Source organism: Phasianus colchicus, chromosome 18, assembly GCF_987193195.1.
Source record: "Phasianus colchicus chromosome 18, bPhaCol1.hap1.1, whole genome shotgun sequence".
Classification (NCBI taxonomy): Eukaryota; Metazoa; Chordata; class Aves; order Galliformes; family Phasianidae; genus Phasianus; species Phasianus colchicus.
Genome location: NC_143453.1, coordinates 7187154 through 7210329, shown reverse-complemented (window position 1 = coordinate 7210329; position 23176 = coordinate 7187154). Strand labels below are relative to the sequence as shown.

The 23176-nt window shown below is 43.5% G+C and overlaps 1 protein-coding gene across 2 annotated transcripts; it reads left to right on the top strand.

Moving 5' to 3' along the window:
- Positions 1-55: 55 nt before the first annotated feature.
- MAPKAPK5 (MAPK activated protein kinase 5) lies at positions 56-22342 on the top strand. Of its 2 annotated transcripts, none has more exons than XM_031592504.2 (14): positions 56-517; positions 4197-4270; positions 5382-5457; positions 6621-6718; positions 7696-7804; positions 9998-10087; positions 10616-10711; positions 11344-11424; positions 14520-14707; positions 16922-17042; positions 17184-17314; positions 17938-18053; positions 18384-18488; positions 19129-22342. In XM_031592504.2, exons 1-14 carry the CDS (start codon positions 482-484, stop codon positions 19221-19223), a joined length of 1416 nt encoding a protein of 471 aa, XP_031448364.1. In that variant the 5' UTR covers positions 56-481; the 3' UTR covers positions 19224-22342. The 2 variants fall into 2 exon arrangements, with proteins under 2 accessions (XP_031448364.1, XP_031448363.1); XM_031592503.2 differs by having other exon boundaries at positions 17938-18059.
- The last annotated feature ends 834 nt before the right edge of the window (positions 22343-23176 follow it).

Sequence of the window (23176 nt, the reverse complement as noted above, 5' to 3'; positions counted from 1 at the left end):
GGATCTGTCGCGCTCGTAGGGCTGTCCACCGCCCGCCTGTAAATCGCTGCGCCACCTCGGCGGAGGATCCTAAAATTGTCCGGTGGGATCCAAGAGCAAGCGGGGGGCTCGGAGCAGCCTCCCGCATCGAGTGCGGCGGCAACGAGAGCTCCGCGGCGGGCTGCGCGGCCCGGCGGGGCTGCCCGGCTCGGAGTGCCGGCGATGTCTGGCTCCCGGGCGGCGGCGGCGGCGGCTCTCGGACGGCGGCGGCGGCGGCTCCGGGGCTGAGCGGCGGCGTTGGGCCCGGCCCCGGCCTTCCTGCGGCGCTCCCCCGGCCCCCTCCGGTCCGGCCGGCCGGGGATGAGGCGCTGCGGCTCGGCCACAAAGGCTCCCCCGGGGCTGCCCGGCGCTTAGCGCGGCCCCGCGCCCGCTGCTCCTCGGGTCCTCGGCCCTTGGGCCCGCGGTGAGGACGGGCCGGCGGTTCTCGGAGCCCCGCGGGAGGATGTCGGGGGATCCCGAAATGGATAAAGCGATCAAGGTAAGGAGCGGCTCTCGGCATCCCCGCGGTGGACGCCGGTGGCCGCTTCTCGGTGCCCGTGGGGCTTCGGCTGCTGTCGTCTCCCTCGGTCACCTGGGAAGGACCGCTGACAGCCGGGAGAGCAGCGCTGAGGGATCCCCTGAGCCGATCTTCGGGGTTGGGCAGGAGACATCGGGAGGGAGCAGTGGGAAAAGTTTGAAGTAGGGCACTTTAAAAGTTGTGATTTTCCCACTCAAGGCGATTAAGAGGATGCAGAGGGTTATTTGGACAACGCCACGTGTTCAGTGAGTGATGTGCACACGGTCAGTGCAGCTTCTGCTGCAGTCACCACCTCAAAACACAGAACTTACACCAGCAAGGAGACGTTCAATCAAACCTGAATTATAACCTAGTATCTGTGTAGCAGAGAGCTCAGCAAAATGCCTGAAAGAATCGAAGAATGGTTTGAATTGGAAGAGACCTTTATGCCCCCCAGTCCCATCTCTGCCATGTGCTGGCTGCCCCCGAGCTCAGGCTGCCCAGGGCCCATCCGTGGCCTCGGGCACCTCTAGGGATGGGGCACCCACAGCTCTGGACTCTCTTTGCTCTCTGAGTGAAGAATTTCCTCCTGACATCTGACCTAAATCTCCTCTCTTTTAGTTTAAACCCATTGCCCCTTGTCCTGTCATTATCTGCCTGTGTAAAAAAATTGGTACTCCTGCTTATAAGTTTTCCTTGAGTCCTGGAAGGTCCCAGTGGGGTCTCCCTGGAGCCTTCTCTTCTCCAAGGTGGGACTGACATAAGTTCTGCATTCAGATGGGTGCTTCTAACCCAATGTACTTTCCTGATTCTGTTCTTGATCTGAACCCCTCTGAGCTGAGAGGGGCAGGAGCAGACCCAGCAGCTCTGATAAAGGTCTTTATATGAAATACTTAAAAACTCTCTGTTTTGAAAGTCTTCTGGATAGCTGCTTCAGCTGCGCTGTGCTAAGACTGAGAACAAAGCAGGGAGCCAGCATATCAGCCTGGTGCTGGATGTCATGGTTAGGTTGCAGCTTGAGCTGTCTGAACTCAGGGCTCAGAATTCTTCCCTCTTTGAGCTTGTTTTGTTCAAAATGCAAAACCCATATCTTTTAAATCAGTCTGGACCTCAGCAGTGAAGAACTGTGTTGGACTTCTCTTGCTGATAATTTTATTTATATTTTTGTATAGAATGAATCACAGAATCACAGAATGGCCTGGGTTGGAAAGGACCTTAAAGGTCACCTAGTTCCATCCCCCTGCTGTGGGCTGGTTGCCACCCACTATATCAGGTTGCCCAGGACCCGGTCCACCCCGGCCTTGGGCACTTAGAGGAATGGGGCATCCACAGCTTCTCTGTGCCAGAGCCTCACTGCCCTCATGCTGAAGAATTTCTTCCTAATGTCAAAGCTAAATCTCTCTTTTGTCAGTTTAAATCTATAACTCCATGTCCTATCACTATCAGAGCTCAGTGAGCTTTGTAAAGATAAATCCTGCAGTGGCAAGTAACAGAGAAGATTGCAAATGCCAATACAGGGGGTGTTTTTAGATAGATCCTTTTGGAATTCATTTACTAAAGGAAGCCTTTATGAAGCCATCCAGGCTTTGTGACAGATGACACTTTGCACAGAGACTGCAGAGAGTCCTCAGCATGTTATATTACCATCACTTGATCTCAGCCCGGATCCCTCAGTTCCTTCAGGTGATTGCTGGGCCATGTCACCCAGGCAGCCCTGGGGCAGCGCTGCTGAAATAGATGTTGGTATTTTCAGAGGGCAGATTTTTATCAGGGTGATTCAAATATTTCACTCTGTTTGAATGGTATGAGTCAGTGTTGATTTACAGCTTGTACAGTCTCGCTGCTGGGTTTGGAGCTTTTGTTTCTGAACTGGGAGATGGAAGCAGTGTTGTACATTAAGGAGCAGTGAAGTTCTCAAGTACTGTTTTATATCAGTAGGAAATGGTGAAGAGTGTTTCTTCATTAATGGATTATTCTTCACAAGTTTGGAAGCTACTTTTGAATGAAGATTTGAATCTAAATAAAAAGGCAGGGAAAAAAAGTTGGGTTTTTATTTAGAACAATGGTGAATGCCCAGAACGTGCAAAAGGAAACACATTTTTTCTTCATGAAAAATTGACTGAGCTGCAGTCATTGGGTTTGTTCTTCAGGAACTGAGAACTACCAGATCTTATTCTCACTTCATCTGATTCCCATTCCCAATTCCCATTCCTCCACCTTGTTCTCCTGTCTCAGCTGAAATGGGGTTTCACTCAATAACGTTCTTTTGAAATTTGTGCTTTTGCTCGGGTTATGATGCCTGTGGTTCTCTGTGTCTGAGCAGCAGGAAACTGAAGTTGGCTTTTCCCTTATGTGCTTCTCACGAGGTAGTGAAATTTGTGTTAATTGAATTGATAGAAGCACAAAGAAGTGTTGTCTGCTTTGAAAACAGTAAAGCACTGTGATCCCATGTTCCTGGGGTTTTACTTTTTCCCACTCTTTATTTTAAAACTCCACCAAAAATCTCCACTTCAAAACTACCTATCACTTTTTCCTTTCATGCTATCATTATGATCTATGCAGTGTCCACTCCAGGTTATTTTTTCTCTTTATATCTATCTTTTACACTCTCTAAGCCCTTCAGCTCTTGCCTTAAAGATCAGCTTTCCTCTGGCTTTGTTTCCAACGCACGTGGTTTGAAGTTTGGCTGCAGTGTGGTCAGTGGGGCCACAACCTGTGGGTCTGTCCATGCCTTCAGCAGCTCAGCCTCCATTTGTACCACAAATGGATGCTGAAGTGCTGCAGTTTTGAATGAAAATTAATGTAGGCAGAAAATCTGACCCCAAAAAGTTGCTTTATGTGTGGTTGACTCTTCTAAGCATTTAATTGCTTCTTTAAGCATCTCTGGAACCAGCTTTTGCTACCACCTCCTTTGCTTGGAGTTGATCAGAAAGCAGAGCTTTTTGGAAGCTGATTCTGAGCACGTGTGTGATTTGTGACCCCCAGTGTGCACACACCATTCTGCACCCAGTCTGCATTTTTCAGTGCTCCATTTGCACCCCACAAATGTTAGGACATGTTTAAACACAGCCACACCCAGGCTGTGTCATAACAAACCCCTGCCCTGGTTGTATGGATTTGGACAAAAGGATTATAAACATGAGCTTGGTTCACTCTCAGACAAGCTAAAACGAGTCATGCAGCAGTTAATTTGCAGTATAATGATTCCAAAGGTTTGCAAACCTGAAGAACAGAAAAATGATTTTCCATTACACTGTATGACCAAGAAGGATGTGATAATGCTGTAACTGGACCTTTGCAATTGATCATTTGTAGGAAGAGAGCTGGATTTAAGGGCTGGGGGGGGAGAAATACCCTTTATACGCTTACTGTGTTAGAGCAGCAAGATCCCATTTGCTGTTCTCAATAATCCTGCTTCAAAATGCCGGGGGGAGCAGCCTCAGCAGCACAGAAATCACTTTCTGCTGAGCTATATTCTGTGAGCATTTGCTCTTAGCTTTAATTTTCCTAGGTGAAGCAGAACTGCAGAACAGGCTCCGTCTGCACTCTGCTATCTGCAGATCAGCTGCTGAGCTGGGTGTTTGGGAAGGGCTGTAGTAATTTTGGTGTTGTTTTTTTTTTTTTTTTCCTCTTTCCCCTCCCCCCACTCCTTCTTGAATAGGAAACCTCCATTTTAGAGGAGTACAACATTAACTGGACTCAGAAGCTGGGAGCTGGGATCAGTGGCCCTGTTAGGTAAGGCAGTGTACCTGTGGATCTGTGCGTAATCTCAGGTGTGCAGAAGTGAGTATGTCTTTTAAGTGTGCAAAGAGCAGAAGGCATGGCGGTGTTGAAGGCTCTACAAGCAAATAAATATCTCAATACTCACAGCTGATGTGTGAGCAGGGAATTGTTGCTGGGTGTGCTGGAAGTAAAAATTCTGCTCACTGCTGCCATATTCCTGAAACCAAGCAGCCCCAGGGATCGGCTGTGACCCGGTGGCACTGGGAAGTGCAGCTCAGGCACTGATGTCCTCCTGCTGCCCCACCTCCCTGCTCCCATCCCAGTGTCAGTGCTGGGACCATCAGCACCGTGTGCTGCTTTACCAGCTGCTTTTTCAGCTCCTCACACGAGGCCCAGCAGAGTGTGCACCCAGCACCAGGCTTCGTGTGGCTTTGTGATCACTGCAGGAGCTGGAAACAAAGCGTCCTCCCCTTTGGGAGCAGGAATTTGTTTCCAGCGCCTGTGCACAAATGCGTGGGAGCCTGGTGGGCTGTTGTCCCCAGCCACCATTTATCTTTCTGTTTGAGCAATTGACTTCTCATCCATTTTCTGTCACAGCCTCCGATCTTTATTAAAATATCCCTTTGTTCTCGATGCTTTTTGCTGCCTGTTCATAGGGCCCTGCCCTCTGACGTAGTTCAATTGTTAATATTAAATGGGGGGAAGAGAGAAAAAACGTGTGCAGCACGGCTGGTGGCCCTTCAAAATCAGGATATCCGTGCAGAAACACTTGATTTATTGCAGACGCCATCCTCTATGGGAGATGCTCAGGCTGCCTCTGTGTGCTTTGGGTTTTTTCATCACAAATGGCTCTTGGGGATGAATAGAAGGAGAACATTCAGCCGTTACCACGGCTCTGAAGCACTCCTCCTGCATTGCTGAAAGCAGAGCTTTGTGTTGGGTGGTTCTGCAGAAAGTGTTTGGTTGATGTGGAAAGCCAAAAGCTGAGGCTTTCAGCTGGGATACGGTGATGGTGCGCTGTGTATCCCATGTTATGGGCATTCCTTGTAACTACACATCAATTTGCTTGAAGTGTCTCTTTAACATTCTTGCTGACAAAATAATTTTCTTGCTGTAATACCAGAGTCTGCGTGAAAAAATCCTCTCAAGAACGCTTTGCACTGAAAATCCTTCTTGATCGTCCAAAAGCTAGAAATGAGGTACAGTTTTTATTTGTTCTCTGCCATCTGACGCTCCACAAAGGCTTTCCCTTTTAAGGAACTGCTGCAGCAGTTTAATATCTGTGTTCTGCAGGTCTTGCTGTGCAGGATTCCTTTCATTTAGTCCTCCAGGCTTGTTCCTGGAGCATGGGGGTGGGGACACGGGTCTTCCCAGCCCTGGATGTTCTACGTTAGCTGTATGTGCAAGAGGACTTTTCAGAGCTCTGCCTCTGTCCCATGCAGTGTAACACGAATAGCTGAGGTGTCGTTCTGTGTCCACACATCTCACTCTTGGATGTCGCTGCTGTAAGAGCTGCCAAGAACGCCTCAAGTTGCACATGAAATCGTTTGGGTTTGTCTGTATAGGAGAAACTAAAGAAGCTGACCCATACCGTCTGTGACTTGCTGAGGGTGATGAGTGTGCCAATGCACCAAACCATCAGCCTCTTTAAAATAATGAACAGCTGTTCAAGCTTTCATGAAAGTGGGGGGGAAAAAAGTGCTAATTGTCCTCAAGGTTCAGGCAATTTCCATTTGTGGACTAAATTCTCCATTAAAGTTCCCAGAGGAAGAAGGTTTGGATATGAAGAGCATCAAGCCTTGCAGTTCAGATCATTTTAAATCAGGTGGCATTCCTTAGGTTCCTGTTTCAGAAAGTGTGAGCAGATGAGTTTCCTTCTATGTGTCGTGAGTGCTACACTCATGCTCTTGGACATAAGAGGAGTAGAATTATGAAACGTCACATTTTATTATTGAATTTCAAGATAAGTGTCAGCTTAAGTCTAATCTTCTTTACTAATTTAAAGCTAGTTCTACTGCTAAATTTCTTAAAATAAAAAAGTCTTAGCAATTAAAAACAAAGAGCAGCAAGAAAGCAGCCCTAAAGATTGGGCTTTTTCAGGAACTGCTGGATTTCATTCTGTGGTCTGTAACAAATGGATTCGCAAAGCACAAACTTTTTGTCTTAGTCTCAGTGTGTAATGGCTGCTGGTTACTTATGTGGATATTTAGGTGTTTTAGATATTTCTAGCTTTTTGAATAACTGGAGGAGAATTTTACATTGTGTGTGAGCAGTGCTGAGCAGCAGTTGAGGGGGAGAGGGGATCAGAGCAGCTTGGATACACATCATTATGTACAGTAATGTTTCTTCCCTTCTCTTTAAGGTACGTCTGCACATGATGTGTGCAACACATCCAAATATTGTTCAAATTATTGAAGTTTATGCTAACAGTGTGCAGTTCCCACATGAATCCAGCCCAAGGTAAGACTGCACAGCATGTTTCATTCCCACAGCTTGCTTTCCATATTTAGGCCAAGGTATAGTGGAGTTTGCTTGCTTTTTTTCCCCTTCCAATCAGTGTGGCCAAAATGAACACTTATTGAGGGTTCCAAACGTGATTTCTGTACGTCAGGCTAAGCAACATTTACTTTTTCCTGTTCTTGACACCCAGGCCTTTACATATTTAAAAAAAACTTGAATCCTTCATTACTGGTTTTGAGCACATCTTCATTTCTGAGGTTTTGCACTGATCCATTCTGTGACAGCTGCACTGGTTGACAGGATAAAATATAGGAGAAGTAGAAGTCAATTTCTTGAGGCTCTGCCAGTCCTCATCTCCTTGATTTCTATACTTTGTCCTTTGCAATTACGGCAGTAAAACTGTAAATTAAAATCAGGAGGTACAGCAGAGTAGATGAGTAACATTAAAGATGACCCTCGATCTCCTGCTTCTCCCATGCCACAAGCATCTCCAGCATGCAGTCAGCTAGCTAGGCAAGGATGGAGGCAAACAGGTGTAGGTGTTCTCCAAGTCAGCGCAGTTTCATGCACTCTGCCTGCATTATTACTCTTTGGAGGTGGAGTTGCACATTAGTGCATCTCAATGGCTACCAGACCCAAGCTGGTGGAAGATGTGGGTGCAGCTTGCGTGCATCTGTCTGAATGCACCCGTGCCCATGTCCATGGGATTTGTTCCAGCTGGAGGTGGGTTCTCAGCATGAAGAGCAAACTGTGGGCTCCTGGCTGGCAATCAGTGAGTCAGTGTGGTGGGAGCCAACAGATCTGCAGGTTATGTACAAAGTCACTGAAACAATGGCTTAGAACAACTGTAGAAGAAGCGAGTATGTCTCTTTTTTTTTGGCCTGCATCTGTACATATGAAGTATGCTCTACTAGCTTAGCAATTCTGTTCTTCTTTTGGTTAATTTTAATGTAACAAAATGAAATGCTTTTGAACAGGGCTCGGCTCCTAATTGTAATGGAGATGATGGAAGGGGGAGAGCTATTTCACAGAATCAGCCAGCACCGGCACTTTACTGAGAAGCAAGCAAGCCAAGTAACAAAGCAGGCAAGTTAACACCCATGTATAAGCAAATCCATGAATGCTAATGGCTAAAGTATTTAACAATTTCTTGGGGCAGGGGGGAGGTGGGAAAAAAGAAAGCTAAAATAATCCTCAGTTCTGATCAAATGATCATTGCCTGCTTTGTTATAATCTGACAATGCTTAAGTTTCAATAGAAGGAAAGAGAATTTGAAGGTGTGGGCTAGTTCTGCTGTGTTGGGACCCTATTGTCTGCTGTCCTTAGCAGTGGTTTTCCTAACATGGTTTATAGAACTTCACTAACAAGAACTCTTTCCTGCACAATCCTTGTCTGTATGTCTCACTATTGTCCTGAAAGCATTCCATCCACCACAGGCTCTCACCGGACAATGCTTGCTCCTGAGCTCCAGTTTGAGAATCATTCTTGGCTGTGACAGAGACTTAGAGTTTCTGCTCTTAAATGGGGTAGCAGACAATAACTCGTGTCCTGCATCAGTGGTTTTCCATCTGAGTTCTGTGTCTAGTTTTGTAGAAGAACCCAAGAGGACTGTCCAACTATAGCTCATGTTTTCTGTGCTGTTCTGATTTCGTCCTTCCCTCTCCATTTCTCTAGGCAGCTCATTCTTGAATGTTGTGATTTTAGAGGCTCAGTGTTTATTACTAAACATTTTAGTGTCCATGGGCTATTTGTGGCTTAGCAGTGCATCTGCTGTGACTAATTCATCCAGCTGCAGTAGGCAGGATGACAAAGCAGAAGGGTCACTGTGGGATTCAGTGTGGGGAGCCCTAGTGTCAGTTCTCAGTTCTGGGTGGGTTTGTTCCTTTAAGCCCAAGCTATTGGATGACTTGTGGCACCAAACCAGAAAGCATTATTCCATGTAGGGGATAAAGGAAAGAGAACATGAGATGAGATTATACAGCATTTAGTATAAACTGACACCACTGTTTATGAATATATCCAGTTCCTGATCACCCCCTTTCTCCTCTGTTGGGCAGATGATGTTTTTGGTACTGAGACCAAAAAAAAAAAAAAAGAGGGCTGAATAATTTCACCTTAATATTCTGTCTTGTGCTTTGAGTTATTTCTAATGAAATGCTAATAATGCTGCTACCTTTTTGGCTTCATCCAGCAAAGAGATTAGGTGTAAATACAGAATTATTCTTGACACGTTATTGTCATGTCCTTTGAGTGGATTGATTCTGGCAGTGCAAGCCAGTTAACATGTTGGAAAATTCTTTTAAAACTATACCTTTACATTGAACACAGACTTGATACACACTTGGGTTATTCATGCTCCAGGTAACTCTTTGTGTTAACATTTATAAGCATTGTTTATAAGCAGTGCTTATAAATGTACCTTGGAAGCAACATTAAAGCCTTATTCTTTAAGGTGATTCTCATCAATGTCTTGAACTGATCTTGGTTCCTTGTACCCAGTAATAGCTAAAACCTTGTCACAAGGCTCCCTCACTGCATCTGAGAATACTCATTATATTTGTTTCTGAGCTAAGTTAACACTGAACTTCTTCTGTCACAGTAATCTGCAGTTGTTTAAGGACTCAGCACTTCACCCAGAGTGCTGCTTATGGGTATAATCCTACAGGAGGAACACTTGCAAATGAGGATCATGTGCCTTTGCCTTACTTTGGTTTCTGGAATGCTGTTTAAGTATTTGTGATTTGTTTTCCTTTAAACAGGTTGCACTTTCAGATGTGTACAGTCTGTAGAGCTTTCATGACAAGGTTACAGCTTTCTAAACCACGGCAGCGTAAGAAGTTGCCTCTGAAAGAATCGAGTAATGCATTTCTGTGTAATACTATGTGAAATGAATAGGCTGCAGGCAGTATCTTCAAGAACTAAAGAATAAAGCTGCCTGAGTAGTAACTGTTAAGTTTGTTAAAATGCAGTAAAATATTTTGCTGAAGTACTGAGGCAAGAACTCGTGTTTGACTTACATAATCACTGGAGAGCATGCAAGCAAGTTCAGTCACCCCCAAGGGCTGCAACAGCATATAAAAGGACACTGTCATGACCCATTTCACTTCTGGCAGGTGTAATAATGCCTGGATTTAGTCAAACAAAAAGGGGTGTACAAGCAGAATTAAAAAGGTTGGGGCCTAGGCTATGTTTGGTAATGTCTTTTTTAAAGCTACAATAACTCTCCAGGCTGAAGGAAGAGTTCTATAACTGTAGCTGATTTGTTGTGCCCTTTTTCAGATAGCTTTGGCTTTGCAGCATTGCCACTCACTAAACATTGCACACAGAGACCTCAAGCCCGAGAATCTCCTCTTCAAGGATAACTCTTTGGTAAGATTAAAACTTGGCATTGCTTTTTGCTGCTGAATTCTATAAAAATGGCTCAGTGGTGATTTTCAGAATAGTTTAAAAACGTAAACTGATGTTAATGCAATATTTTGGTGACAAAAAGGAATGACTTTTGGCTTTATATGTTTCCATACTGCTGTGTGGTCACGGGGAAAATCCTCTCCGCCCCTCATGTCATTAGGATGTTTTATACTAGTGATGTAGCTGCTTTGACTGAAGTGTGCATACCATGCCACAAGTTTCTTCCTTCTCTTGCCCACAACCTGCACATGCAGTGACCTCCCTACCGTGCATTTGGCTCTTTCCAAAGCAGAGAAAGCAACTGCTTTGACCCAGAGTGCCCAAGAGAACAAAGATGGTTGTTGCAAAGATTGGTTTACCATCTTTTATCTGCTGGGGTGATAGGTGTAGAAATACAAAACAGGAATACATGGGGTAAAGGTAAGATGAGTAGGAAGCATTAAGGATGTAGTAGAAAAGCTGATTTTGTAATGCAACATCTCATTTTAGGATGCACCTGTTAAACTGTGTGACTTTGGTTTTGCCAAAGTAGACCAAGGTGACTTGATGACACCACAGTTCACTCCATATTACGTAGCACCTCAGGTAACAAACTATTATGGCTTTAAGTTATAGGGGGATAGTGACCTTTTGCTTGTGCCTTCAAAATAATCTAATATTAAAAGCCCTTGCTGTCTTATTAAAAGCTTCTGCATGCAGGAGTCCTGAGTAGATGTTTAGGGGCAACCTTTCAAGACTGAGTGCTGCAGTGGTACACTGATCAGAATAGGAGATCGCGATGCAGATTTCCCATATTGTGTGGTTGGTTTGAAAAAGTCCCTGCTTCACAAATCCTTGCAGCTCAGGCTCATACAAAATTACATTCCAAATGAATGTGCTGAAACAATAAAGTTCTATAAAGGCAATTGCTTAGGAGGAGGGCAGTGTCAGAGGTTTACCAATTGACTTTGACTTGGCTCCCTTGTCATTATGCACTGAGACATAATTTATAGTTGCAGACAGGCTGGTTTTTGTAGCACTACTTTCCTGCTTAGCTGAATCTTTCCCCTGTTTCAAAACATTTAGTCTTAGGAAGAACAGGCTGAGCCTGGCAGAGTGTTCAAGAGCTGTCATAAGGCCACTAGTGGAAAAGAATCCAACATCTTTGGCATGGGCATCTTGTTTCTGGTGTCTGTAAGTTGTGTGCTTTTTGCAATCTTCTCCTCTTATGACAACAGGTATTGGAGGCACAAAGGCGGCATCAGAAAGAAAAATCTGGTATTATCCCCACCTCTCCAACACCTTACACGTACAACAAGGTAAGCTATGAGACAGTCTGCATGTCAGTGTCTTCAAAACATTTTGCTGTTTTTTTTTTTTTCCCTCCACAGATTTAGATGCTGTACACATAGTCTATAAGTGCAGTTTATCACCTAAGACAATAAACTTTATCGTCCTCAAATTTCACACACTTACAGCCAGAAGCAATAAAGTTGTTCTGGTCTCTGTGACAGCCATACATCTAACTAGATAGACATGTGGCAGGGAGGTTGGAGATTCATGATCCTTGAGGTCCCTTCCAACCCGGGCCATTCTGTGATTCTGTGATCTCACACTGAGCTAAAAGCAGGATCTACAGGGAACTGGAGGGAAACATCATGTTGCTTGCTTTCTGGTATATGTATGTATCTTCAGCTATAATATCTTTGGGGCTGTACTTCTCAAATGTGTGGTTTATTTAACTGTTCTGAATGAAGGAATAGAGTGTTCACATCTACATTGGTATTTCTCCCCTTAAATGTGCTAGGGCCAGCCCAGGTTTCATTCAGTTGACTGGGAGAACTGGTACAAATAATGATCTGTGCAGGTAGCTGTCTTTCTCAGTCAGGTTAGAAGTGACAAGCGAGCAGGGGAGTGGATCTGTGTTTTTTCTGATGGAGTGAATAATGGAATTTGAATGAATTTGGTCCCAGCCTAATTAATGATCCTCCAATTAAAGGGAAAATATGCACTCATTGTTAACAGGATCACTAAACGTTAATGACATTTTTGAGAGACCAGGTGGGAAGTTCTTTAACCTCCATTCAAGTGAATCCTCTTCTCTGCTGCCAGCTGCAGTTTCTGGATGTGCAAAGCACTGTTTAGGCTATGTTGGTCAGACAGTGGTGGTGTCTCATCTGCATCAGGGCTCTTCTGACAGATAACTGATAGCACATTGAGTTGTCTGAAGCAGGAGACCATGGGCAATAACAACTGCTGCTGGAGTCTTGGCAGAGTTCTGACAGAATGTGTGCTGAAAGACTGAACTTTTTCTTGGTCGTTGCAAAACATCTTCCTCCATATCAGCATTGCTCACTTCACAAGGCAGGATCGAGTATTGCACTATTGTGGATTGAAGCAGGCTGAATCTCAGATAATAGCCCTTTCCAAGGGACCTCTCTTTCATTGTAAAAGGGTAGGTGCAGTAGAGTCACTTGGAATTGATTGCTTACTGTTCATATTAGTAAGTTTCACAGCTGTTTTCTTCGTTAATGAGCCAAATAACCTTGTCCAGTGCAACTAAAGCAAAATATGGGCCATGCTCTTGTACAAAATAGAAAAGTTTTGAAAATAGGTATCAATTAGAGTTTACATACATGCTAATAAGTGCCTTGATCACCTGGGTTTTACAGTGTGATAAGTGAATTTGTTTGCATGTGTTTCATTTAAAAAGTACTACTTGGTCACTCTGAACTGCTTTCAGTCATGGTGGCACTGACTGGAAATGAACAGCCTCATCCTTACCTTGCCAAGTGTGACTCACTGCAAAAACAACTTCTGGCATATGCCTGGTTTCCCCAAATAGACTGTGCTAAACTCTCAGGTACCCCATCCTTCCACAGCAAGTCAGAGCCTGGCAGAAAGGGCTGTGATTCACCTTCATGATCAGCAGCTCCATCCCACAGATGTAAATTGGAGGAAAAAACACATCTGTGATTTCCTGAGTATTTTTGTTAAGCTGTGTGTGCATTGGATCAGATGTGTGTGTTTGTCATAGTAGAGGAGGCTGACTCTTGAAAAATAAAATCTCAGAACCATATCCAGAAAGAATTTAGATTTAGACACCTGTTTCCAACTTGCACATCTAAAATCCTATTGGTGCCATTAGAAATTATCTCTAGTCACTGGAAAAACAGTAAAAATCACATGGCTAAATAGAAATTAAGACTTCTAGATCCATCTGACTGACACAAATACCTATGTGGAGTGACTCTGTGGCCAGAAATGAAGGCTGTGGTTTAATGTTCAGTAAGAGCTGATCCAGGTGTGCTCCCTCTGGAAGGAAACAGTCACAGCTTCGAAATCCCTTTTCTGGGTCAGTGCTGATCCAGTCAGAAACCAGCCTTGGCAGCTGGGGGTTCTGTTTGCCAAGTTTGTCCATGTGGCTTCACAACCAGAAGTGCAGAATTCGTCCCCAGGGACAATATGGTGCAGCTGCAGAGGCTTCTGGCTTTGGAACTGATTGCAGAACCTCTCCAGCCCCTCAGCTCCCCAAATGTGCCCTTAGGTAGCTTTCCACAGCCACTGCACCCAGCTGGAGCTCAGGATTCTCCTGTCTGCATATTCCTGACCCTCCTTGTATTGCTATAAGCCATCAGAATTCCCCTGATAGGGGAATGATAGGGCTGAAAACCAACCAGAAAAAAAAAAGAAGATCCCTGCACAAATGCAGGAAAGAAATATTGCAGGTGGGTGATGATGCAGAGCCAATCCTTCCAGCCCCAGCCTGCACCAAGCGATACCAGAGCTGCATCTCTAAGGATGTGCTCCCATTAAAGTCTGGGCAGTTACGATCCTCTTCCCTTCTTCAGAGTGGTTGTGAACACATGGATATCTAGATTCTCTTCTTTTTTTCCCCTCTAGTATCACATTCTTAAAAAAAACGACTGAATGATACTCTGACATTCAGAGCCAAGGGTTCAGCTATCCTGAGAGGTAATGAATACGCAGCTCGCTCCGGCCTCTGACGCACTGTAGTTTCCATGCAGGTTTCCATTGCCCAGCAGTCATAGGAGCACATTCTGTAAACAAGATGGCTCAAGTGTTGGAAGAGTTCAGCTTGGCAGCACATTTTCCAGAAAAATAATTTCAAATGCAGTTTTAAACCAAACGAGCAGGAAGAAATAGTGAGCAGGTATTATCCTCTTGAAGGAAAGAACACAACATCCAGCAGCGAAAAGGGAGAAAAATACTTAGGAAATGTTTCTGATGGAGTTATGACCTTATAAGAGAGGAAGAACAAATCCATGAGGATGCTCAGATGTTCTTTTTTTTTGGAGCTGTGCTCCTGTGTCCATAGGGAATGATGTAGAGCATTTAACACAGGTGCATTGCTGCAAATCGCACCCCAAAGTGATCATTTCCTTGCTTTCAGAGCTGTGACCTGTGGTCCCTGGGTGTCATTATTTACGTGATGCTGTGTGGATACCCTCCGTTTTACTCCAAACACCACAGTCGGACAATTCCAAAGGACATGCGGAAAAAGATCATGACAGGAAGTTTTGAATTTCCAGAGGAAGAGTGGAGCCAGATCTCAGAGATGGCGAAAGACATTGTGCGAAAGTGAGTCAGCTGAGGAGAATGTTGTGTTGCTCTGTGCTTATATTAAGAAATTGGAAAATCATTTGACAGTGCCTTATCACAAAGGGATTGTTTTTCCAGCGGTGGGGTGAATTGTCTGCAGCACACACAGCTGAAAAAATTCCTGTGTTCAGCAAAAAGAAGTTTGGTAAATACTTTCCCCTCTCCCTCCTTTTCTTTTCTCTCTGTGTACAATTTCTGATGACCCCAAAGTTGCTGGAATGCATTGTGCTTTTATTCTGTAACCAACTGCACACCTGTGGACCTCTCCAGGTGTACAGCTCCTGTGGCAATGTCCAAACTCCTGTAAAACCAAAGGGCAGTTGGGTGGCTCATAGAAAGTGGCCAGCTGAGTCCATCAATAGCTCTCCCCCTCAGAACTGTGTGCTAATATCTGGTTTCAAAAGAGTCTGAAGGGAGGTTAAGGTCTGTCACAAGGTGTCAGACTATGAGATGAGGTTTACTGTGGGTATTTTGTTTTAAATGCTGCTTGGGAGCTGGTTTTCCTGAAGCACACATCTCTTGTTTGAAGTATTTCAAACATTGTCATCCAGTGGTCCTATCTGAAAGCATGAATGTAACACTGATTATGTGCTGACTTCACTTAGTTTTTTTGAAAGCAAGAGGAACTTATTGCCTTTGTATCACCAGAGGAACTGGAAGGATAAAAGCAATAGAAATAAGAAAAAAAAATCTATTATACAGTTTTAAACTGTTGCTGTCTTTTGTGATGTATTTAAAACCTCCACGTCTTAACATAGTTTGGAAAGGGTGCTGAGTCCTGTTCATAGCAGCACAGGAGGGCCCAAATCTTTCACCAGATAAATTGCAGATTATGTTGCAGTGAAAATTCTGCTTAAACTGAGGTCAGCAGTCAGAAGGTTTCATTGTGTTTTAAAAGGCCATGAAACTCATGGAGTGCTGTCGCCTGGATTCAGTTCATTTCACTCAATTCTCTGAGTAATGTTATCAAGACTCGCTTTCCTGTCTGTCTTTTTCAGCCAAAGAGTCTGAATTTGAGCTTACAGTGCAGGAGTACATTTAGAATGTATATAATTTTGGAGCAGCTTACATTTTATTTATGTGTATGCTATTCACATGAAGGCTTCTGGAGAGCCTATTTTGCATTCAGGAGGCCATTTCCCTTCAAGCGTGTCAAATTGATTTCTGACCCCAAGCTTTACAAGCGGGACTGCTTGAGTATAGATGAGGACATTGAAAACTGATGAAAAAGGAAGGCATGTGTCTTGGATTAACACCGAACTGACAGCCTATTTGGCAGCATGGCCTTGCAAGTGAAATGTTACGAGCCAGCCTGTGGTCTCGCTGACGTTTTGTAAAAGTGATTTCCACTTTCTTGGTACATTAAACAGTTCTGCTCTGCAGCCAGGAAGCTGATTTGGAGTATTGTCTGAGAAAGTGTGACAAACTGATCAACTCGTTCTGTTCCTAATTTAAACATTTGGAATACTTGTCAGCGCTCTGTGTGAAATGTTATTTTTCTATTAAACAGTAGTGATTATCATGGGAACGTGAGTTTATCTGCATAATCTCTTTCCAGGGTGTCTTTCCAGTAACGTTTAATTCAGAGGGCTTTTCAGAGATTTCAGAATAATGTTCCTTTTCATTCTGAGTCACTGTAGCTTGCCAAAGCATCCATTATTTGAGGCTTTTACAGAGGGGAAAAAAAAGCAAAGGGGTTGCCCAGTGAAAGCAGTTAATTCAGAAAACAGGTTTTGAGCTCTGAAGCTTTGCCTTATTTTACCATGCCCAGAGTCCTTGGTCTGCATATAGACTGTCATGCAGATGAGCTTTAGACACGCGTTTCTATGGTGTGTTGGCTTGGATCATTTCCAGCTTGTCTGGAAGATAATTTCCCATGAGGGAGGATGTGAATATAGAGTTCAGCTGAATGCAGGTATTACCAAAATGGCCTTTGGTGCCTTTCTTTACACTGAATTGCTGATTATGACCGAATGAGCTGTGACTGCGTTAAAATATCACCACAGCAAGGCTCAGGGAGGCTGATGGAAAGTCGGGCTGCCTTGAGGTCAGCTGAAGGTTTTGGTTTATTAGGAGCAGTTTCTTTTTTTGGTCTCTTTAATGTATAGAGATTGCTAAGTGCTCTGATCACACGGAGCCGGGCATTATACATCCCCAAAGACCTCTTTATGGACTGATGGATTCCTCTCCCAGGTTGCTGAAGGTCAAACCGGAGGAGCGGCTGACCATCGAAGGTGTGCTGGATCATCCCTGGCTCAACTCCACTGAGGCACTGGATAATATCCTACCCTCTGCCCAGCTGATGATGGACAAGGTTTAAACAACGTTTTGTTTTATCAAGAATGTTGCACAGAGGAGCTGGATAGCTTCTGGGCGGTTTGAGGGCTGTCTGTCACATCACGGCCATAGCTAACATTGTCCATTAATTCACAAAGCATAATTCTTTTCATTCCAGGCAATGGTTGCAGGGATACAACAGGCTCATGCAGAACAGCTTGCAAACATGCGAATCCAAGACCTCAAAGTCAGTCTCAAACCCCTTCACTCCGTCAACAACCCTATCCTGCGCAAAAGGAAATTACTGGGGTAACTCTCTAAAGCTGTTTTTGAAAGATCAGAGTGTAGGCAGCTGTGATGCTTGGAGAGTGACTTTAAACATGTTACGGGTTCATTCGATTGTCACTGTGCTCCTGAATTTCTGATTTGGTTGCCACACTCTTCATGCAGAAGCGGGTGGTTGGAGCAAGTCATACTTGCATGATATGGTGCCTCTTCCAAGATAGGGCAGTGAGGAAGGAGAGGGAATAGGTATTATATGATAGCAGAACAGATCCATTATGAGAAGATGAGTCAGATGTTGAGAAGGCAACATGGGAGAAAGAATTGCAATTTTTTTTTCAGATCTTATCATTTGTTTACAAAAAAAAAAAAAGGTAACCTCTCTTTGTTCTGGTTACCTATTTGAAAACCAGAATGATCAATTTTAGGATTACCTTTCAATTAATTTGAATTAACATTTATTTTTCTTCATTTTCTTCATTTAAAATGGTCTCGTAATGCAGCATGTTGTAATAATTAATGCTAAATTTGGCTCCCTTTCACAGCTTTCCAGACAGTGAAAGAGAGTTCTCTGCTGGTACAGTTATGCAATGAGTAACAGACATGAGTCGCATTCAAATTATAATTGTTCCTTCCTTGTTCTTTTGCAGCACTAAGCCAAAGGATGGTGTTTACATCCACGACCCGGAGAATGGAAGTAATGACTCCAATGTGGCTCTGGAAAAGCTCAGAGATGTGATTGCTCAGTGCATTCTACCACAGGCTGGTAAAGGTTGCCACTTTTAAGAAAGTTCCATCCCTAAATACACCAGGCACTGATTTCTTTTCCTGTGCCTCAGGATCAGTGTGTCAATACTGACAGTCTGTCTTGAGAGGATGTTTTCTGTGGACTGTAGTTTTGGTGCATGCATAACAGTGTCAACAGCAACATGTGGAGCTGTTAAAATTAACTTCCAAATAGGATGTTTGCCTTCAGGCCAGTTTCCCAGTTTGTGTGAGGCAAGGGGGAATAACTGAACATAATGTTTAGTAAGAGCTGGATGTTGCTGAAAGGCAGAATGACAAAGCTCTTGTTTATCTTTGTTCTCCTGAACAGGAGAAAATGAGGATGAGAAGCTGAATGAAGTGATGCAGGAGGCGTGGAAGTATAATCGGGAGTGTAAGTTGCTGCGAGACACTCTTCAGAGCTTCAGCTGGAATGGTGAGGAACGCCTCTTCCCTGGAGACTGGTGCTAATGCTGGTGAATGGGTGGGAGCAGGGACCTTATTACATGGAAATGAAACAAACTGGAGTTTGTGCCAGGCTGATATACGTTACAGCCCTTCTCCAGCATGAATGTTTTAGAAATTGAGGCTTGAAGCTCTGCTTTAAAATTCCTGTTTGAGGTTCAGGGTAGAGCTTTCACAGGCACCAGGTTGTTTACAAACTTAGCACAGATAGATAGATCTTTACATTAGAAACTGCTTCAGCTGGTTTCCTTCCAGCTGCTTATTAGCCCCGTTCTGTTGGAGGCTGCTGCCCTTATCTCTGTCAGCACATCTCTTCTGCTCAATTCAGGGAGGAAATGGAATTAAACTAGGCCAGCTGCTTTTGGGGCTGTTCAAATGGCTCCTTGACATAACAGAGCATAGTGTCAGCCAGGTTCACAAGGCTTGGCCATGTCTCTTCCTTAATATATTTTTTTTTCGTTTTAAGCAGAGCCAGAGATCTTAACTTATTTTGCTGGCCCTGCAAATGCTGCCCTAAATGTGCTTTGTCTCCAACCAGTGTACGATGCCAGCAGTAATGACTTTCCTCCTTGTGCCCAACACCTGCTGACTACCTGTTCTTTTCCTTTCAGGCAGAGGATTTACTGATAAAGTGGATCGACTAAAACTGGCAGAAATAGTAAAGCAAGTTATTGAAGAGCAGACAAACTCCCATGACTCTCAATAGCTGGAGCTTCTTAATCTTATATTTTTTTTTTACCATTTAAGATTTATTCTTTAACTGTAAAAAGTATTTTTATGTAAATTAATAAATCATAATTATTTCATTAAATTTCCATACTGCTTGAAAATGCTGTATAGTTGTAGATACAAAAAAAATCATTGGTACTGTAATATTTTTTTAAAACTCAGTTCCTTGAGGTATATATGATCACTTACGTACTGTTAATTGTAAGTCCCCCAAATGGGGCAAATTATATTGTTAAAAACCATTCTTTTTCTTAATAACCAGTTGCAGAAGCTGCCTTCCATCTGCTATACATACAGCCAGCTGCAGTGACTATATATATGAAAAAGACAGCCAGTTTCTCAACACCCTGCTCAGTAAGTACTTGAAGCAAGTGCTGTGAAATACAAACTTCATAGCTACCTTTTGCACCTAAATTCTGAGTATGTAGAGGCAACAAAATAGCCTTCTGTTCTGCTAGATGACCCCAGAGCCACGCTTGGCCTTGCCAAGGGCACCTGAGTCCATATGCTAGTCCATATGCTGTGTTTTTCAGTTCTGATCAGTAGCTGCCTTTCTTTCCCTTGTAACCCATCTTCCTCAGAACTTCCTAATGGCCGTTCAGCAAAAGGCTCCTCTTTGTATCATACTCTTCAACAGCAGAATCAAAGAATGTTCTAGTTACTTACGTACAAGCTGTTTTTATTTTCCTGATGGGATCTTCTACAGACAACAGTAAGTATGGGGTCCATATGTTTCATCTCCAGATCAGAAGCTGTGTGTGTTGCACCCTATTCTTTCCTCTCTAGAAGATCCAACACTTTGTTTCAGACTTATCCTCTTGTTTGAAAGAGATCATCGTGGCAAGGTTCCTAGTACTGCTGTGTGAATCCACAGTGATCCTTCTCTTGTGTCACCCTCTGGAGTCCAAGCTCCCCATCTCTTTGAGGCCTTCGAGCTCCTCCTGGTGGAGCCACAGATGCAGGGCTGCTCCTTGACACGTCCTTACGCTGCCTGGACCACGAGGGCAGATTCTTACACTAGTTTGGAACATTGGCTCCAAAAGCTGCTTTTTTATTTTAAACGAAACAGACAAATGAAAAGATTCTGTACATATTTCTAGTTTTCTACCTGCTGACACTTTTCTTTCTTTGAGACTGGTCGAAGGCTTTTTATAGAGATATTTTGGTACCAAACATGTGCAGACGTTGAATGAGTTTGGTCTGCAGACTGAAGTGCCAATTCAGGGCTATTAGTATTGACTCTTGATCATTATTGTTATATTTCATAGCTCATTAATTTTGGGTTTACATTTACCAACTTGAGCCATGAATCTCCCAGTTTCCTCTTATGGCAGTCCAGCCTCCTTTTTTGTCTCTTTTCTATAACAGACTTCCTTGTAACCTTTAGCTTGGATGGCAAACCACTGTCTGACTCTTTCTATACAATTTTGTAAGCGGTAACTCAGTTTTTCTACATGAAGGAGATATTTCATTTCCCATTCTTCATCAGCACCTTATCAGCTTTCTTTTAATCCTGTTGACAGTTTTCCAATGCCTGATTTACTGCAGATTGAGAACCACAGTCCCTAGCTAACCATCACTTTTTCTGATGGAATCGGGGAGTTTTGGCATAAGCCAGAATTGTACTTCTGACACTACATGGAATATTTGTGTACTGACATGCATCAATGACAACTGTAGGGAATTGGCAGGAGATGAGTATTTGTCATTTCTTGATCTTGCATCAGCAAGTTTGTAGGCCATATATGCATTTCTGTCCTAGTCCTAAATACCAGACCATGCCAACATCCGCACAGTCTTGAAATTTATAGATATTTCCTTTATAACTTGAAATTTGTCTTTTTTGGGGGGAGATATCTCATTGTGTGGGAACTTTTTAAGTATGGCAAATAAATAAACAAGGAAATCAACAGAGTTTGAATAGGAGCCAGAAAATTCCCCACAAAAGCACTTTGCAACCCTGCCCTCTGAGGAGGAAAACATTCTGGCACTTTGTTGGGAACCAGAACTTGCAAGCCAGAAACATGGATCAGTTTGTAGCTATGCCATGCCACAGCCTGATCAGCTCCAAGCAGCTTGGAAGCATATATGGGAGTATAACATTAGGACAGGATTGTTCTTTGACAGATTGATCTGGTGCTAAAGACAGCAAGGCTTGTGCACTGATGCTTGTAGGGATTGCTTCAGCCTGTTTTGTGCTACCAAGAGCAGTTACCAATAGGGGAGTAGATGCACCTGTGATTGTGTTTTGGTGTCTGAAGGGAAGTCACATTTTCTAAGGGCTTTGGTGATGAGGAACTGCTTTTTTTATGGGTTTGCTATTGATTTTAGTATCTGTGAGAACTGAGAGTGGTCTGATCTAAAATGGAGGCAGGGAGGGACAGATTAGGAAAATTCAAGGTCAAATAGTTTTACTTCTGGCAAAACTGATTCTTTAGCTCTTGAAAAAGTTACGTTTTAGATTTCAAAATCAAATACACTTGAATTGATCTCATTTGCGTATTTTATAGTGATATTTTATTTTCTCTTTTGTGTTTCTGTTCAGTTGACGTGAATGCAGGATACCTTATATTGATTGTGTAGCCTTTTAGTGGTAACAATCTACTGATGCTTTACAGCAGACTGTGAATATTGTAAATATCTTGAGATGGAAGGGTTGTGTGGGAACAAAGACGACATTCTTTGTAAAAACACTAAAAGGAAATGGGGAAGCTGTGTTGTTGGGTTGGTTGGTTTGTTTGTTTTCCTAGAATTTTATTTAAGAGAAAAGTCTCAAATCATTTGAATTTTTCAAAACTTTATGTATATCTGACTTCTCCTGTGACTTGATTATTTAAGGTATATATATTAAAAGGTTAGAAGAACTTGACTAGAGAAAGATTGGAAATAGCAACATGTCAAAGTTTTGCTGTCACACTTTCACATTTTTCTTATAGAAACCTGAATCTGTCCTCATCTGCCACATTCAACTCCTGTGTACGAAAACATTTGCATTTCTCCTTTTCAGTGTTACCTGTAACATGTTAGTTTATTTCTGATCAGTATTATATTGTAAATATTACGCATCAGTGTATATAAATGATTTTACTAAACTTATTAGTGGCCTCTTTTGTTTGGTCCCCAAGTCCCTTTGGCACTGAAGGGAGAGGATTGGGGGAGGGATCACCTGCTCCTAGTGCCACCCTGAGCTTCCCCACGTCCCCTCAGCCCTAATAGCAGTGCTGTGCAGCTTTGGTTTTGTATCACTGAGATGAAAGAACGAGAAGACAGGGTTTTACCCAGCCTATGAATTCACGTCTTCTGAAAAGCTTTAACCACTGCCTGCCATCAGGTGGCAGCAGGACATCCGCCGTGCTGCGGGTTAACCCCGTTGGGAGAACCGGATTTTTTTTCTGGTAGCTACAGCTTCCAGGGAAGGGAGGGATGAATTATTCTGTGCTGCTGCAGTAGCACTTGGTGCTTCTTGACATTTCCCCCCTGTTGAAGTCTAACAGCTGCATTCTGACAAAAGCATTCCCTGGGGCAGGAGCAATGCACTGCCTTACTGCAGGTGAAGCAGTGCAGGCACATCTGGCAGGGCTGGCAGCTGATGGGAACCCAGGAAGGGAGAAACTGGTGGACCCTGGTTCAGGCTGGTGGGAGGGGAGCAAGAGAACAATTCCCAAATATTCCAGGAATATTTAAAGCAGCCAAACCAGCTGCAAGAGTTCTGTGAAAGTGAGACTGTCTTCTACATATAGAAGAGTACATGACCCAAAGTATGCCTCTCCCTTTCCAGCAAAAAAACAATTAAAACATTTAGTGATGTGCCCTGCAAAGATATCTGTCAGCATGCACCACAGGCTCTCACCCTGCAGCTGAACCCATTAGCTACCAAATCCTCATTGTTTTCCTGGTAATCTGCTATTCCTTTCCACTGATGAATGCTTA

Bases quoted from the DNA above. Each gene is read 5' to 3' on its own strand.
- MAPKAPK5 (XM_031592503.2), top strand. From the start codon at position 482: ATGTCGGGGGATCCCGAAATGGATAAAGCGATCAAG. The intron at 5,458-6,620 runs GTACAGTTTTTA...CTTCTCTTTAAG, and splicing joins GTCCAAAAGCTAGAAATGAG to GTACGTCTGCACATGATGTG. The intron at 17,315-17,937 runs GTAACTCTCTAA...GTTCTTTTGCAG, and splicing joins CGCAAAAGGAAATTACTGGG to CACTAAGCCAAAGGATGGTG.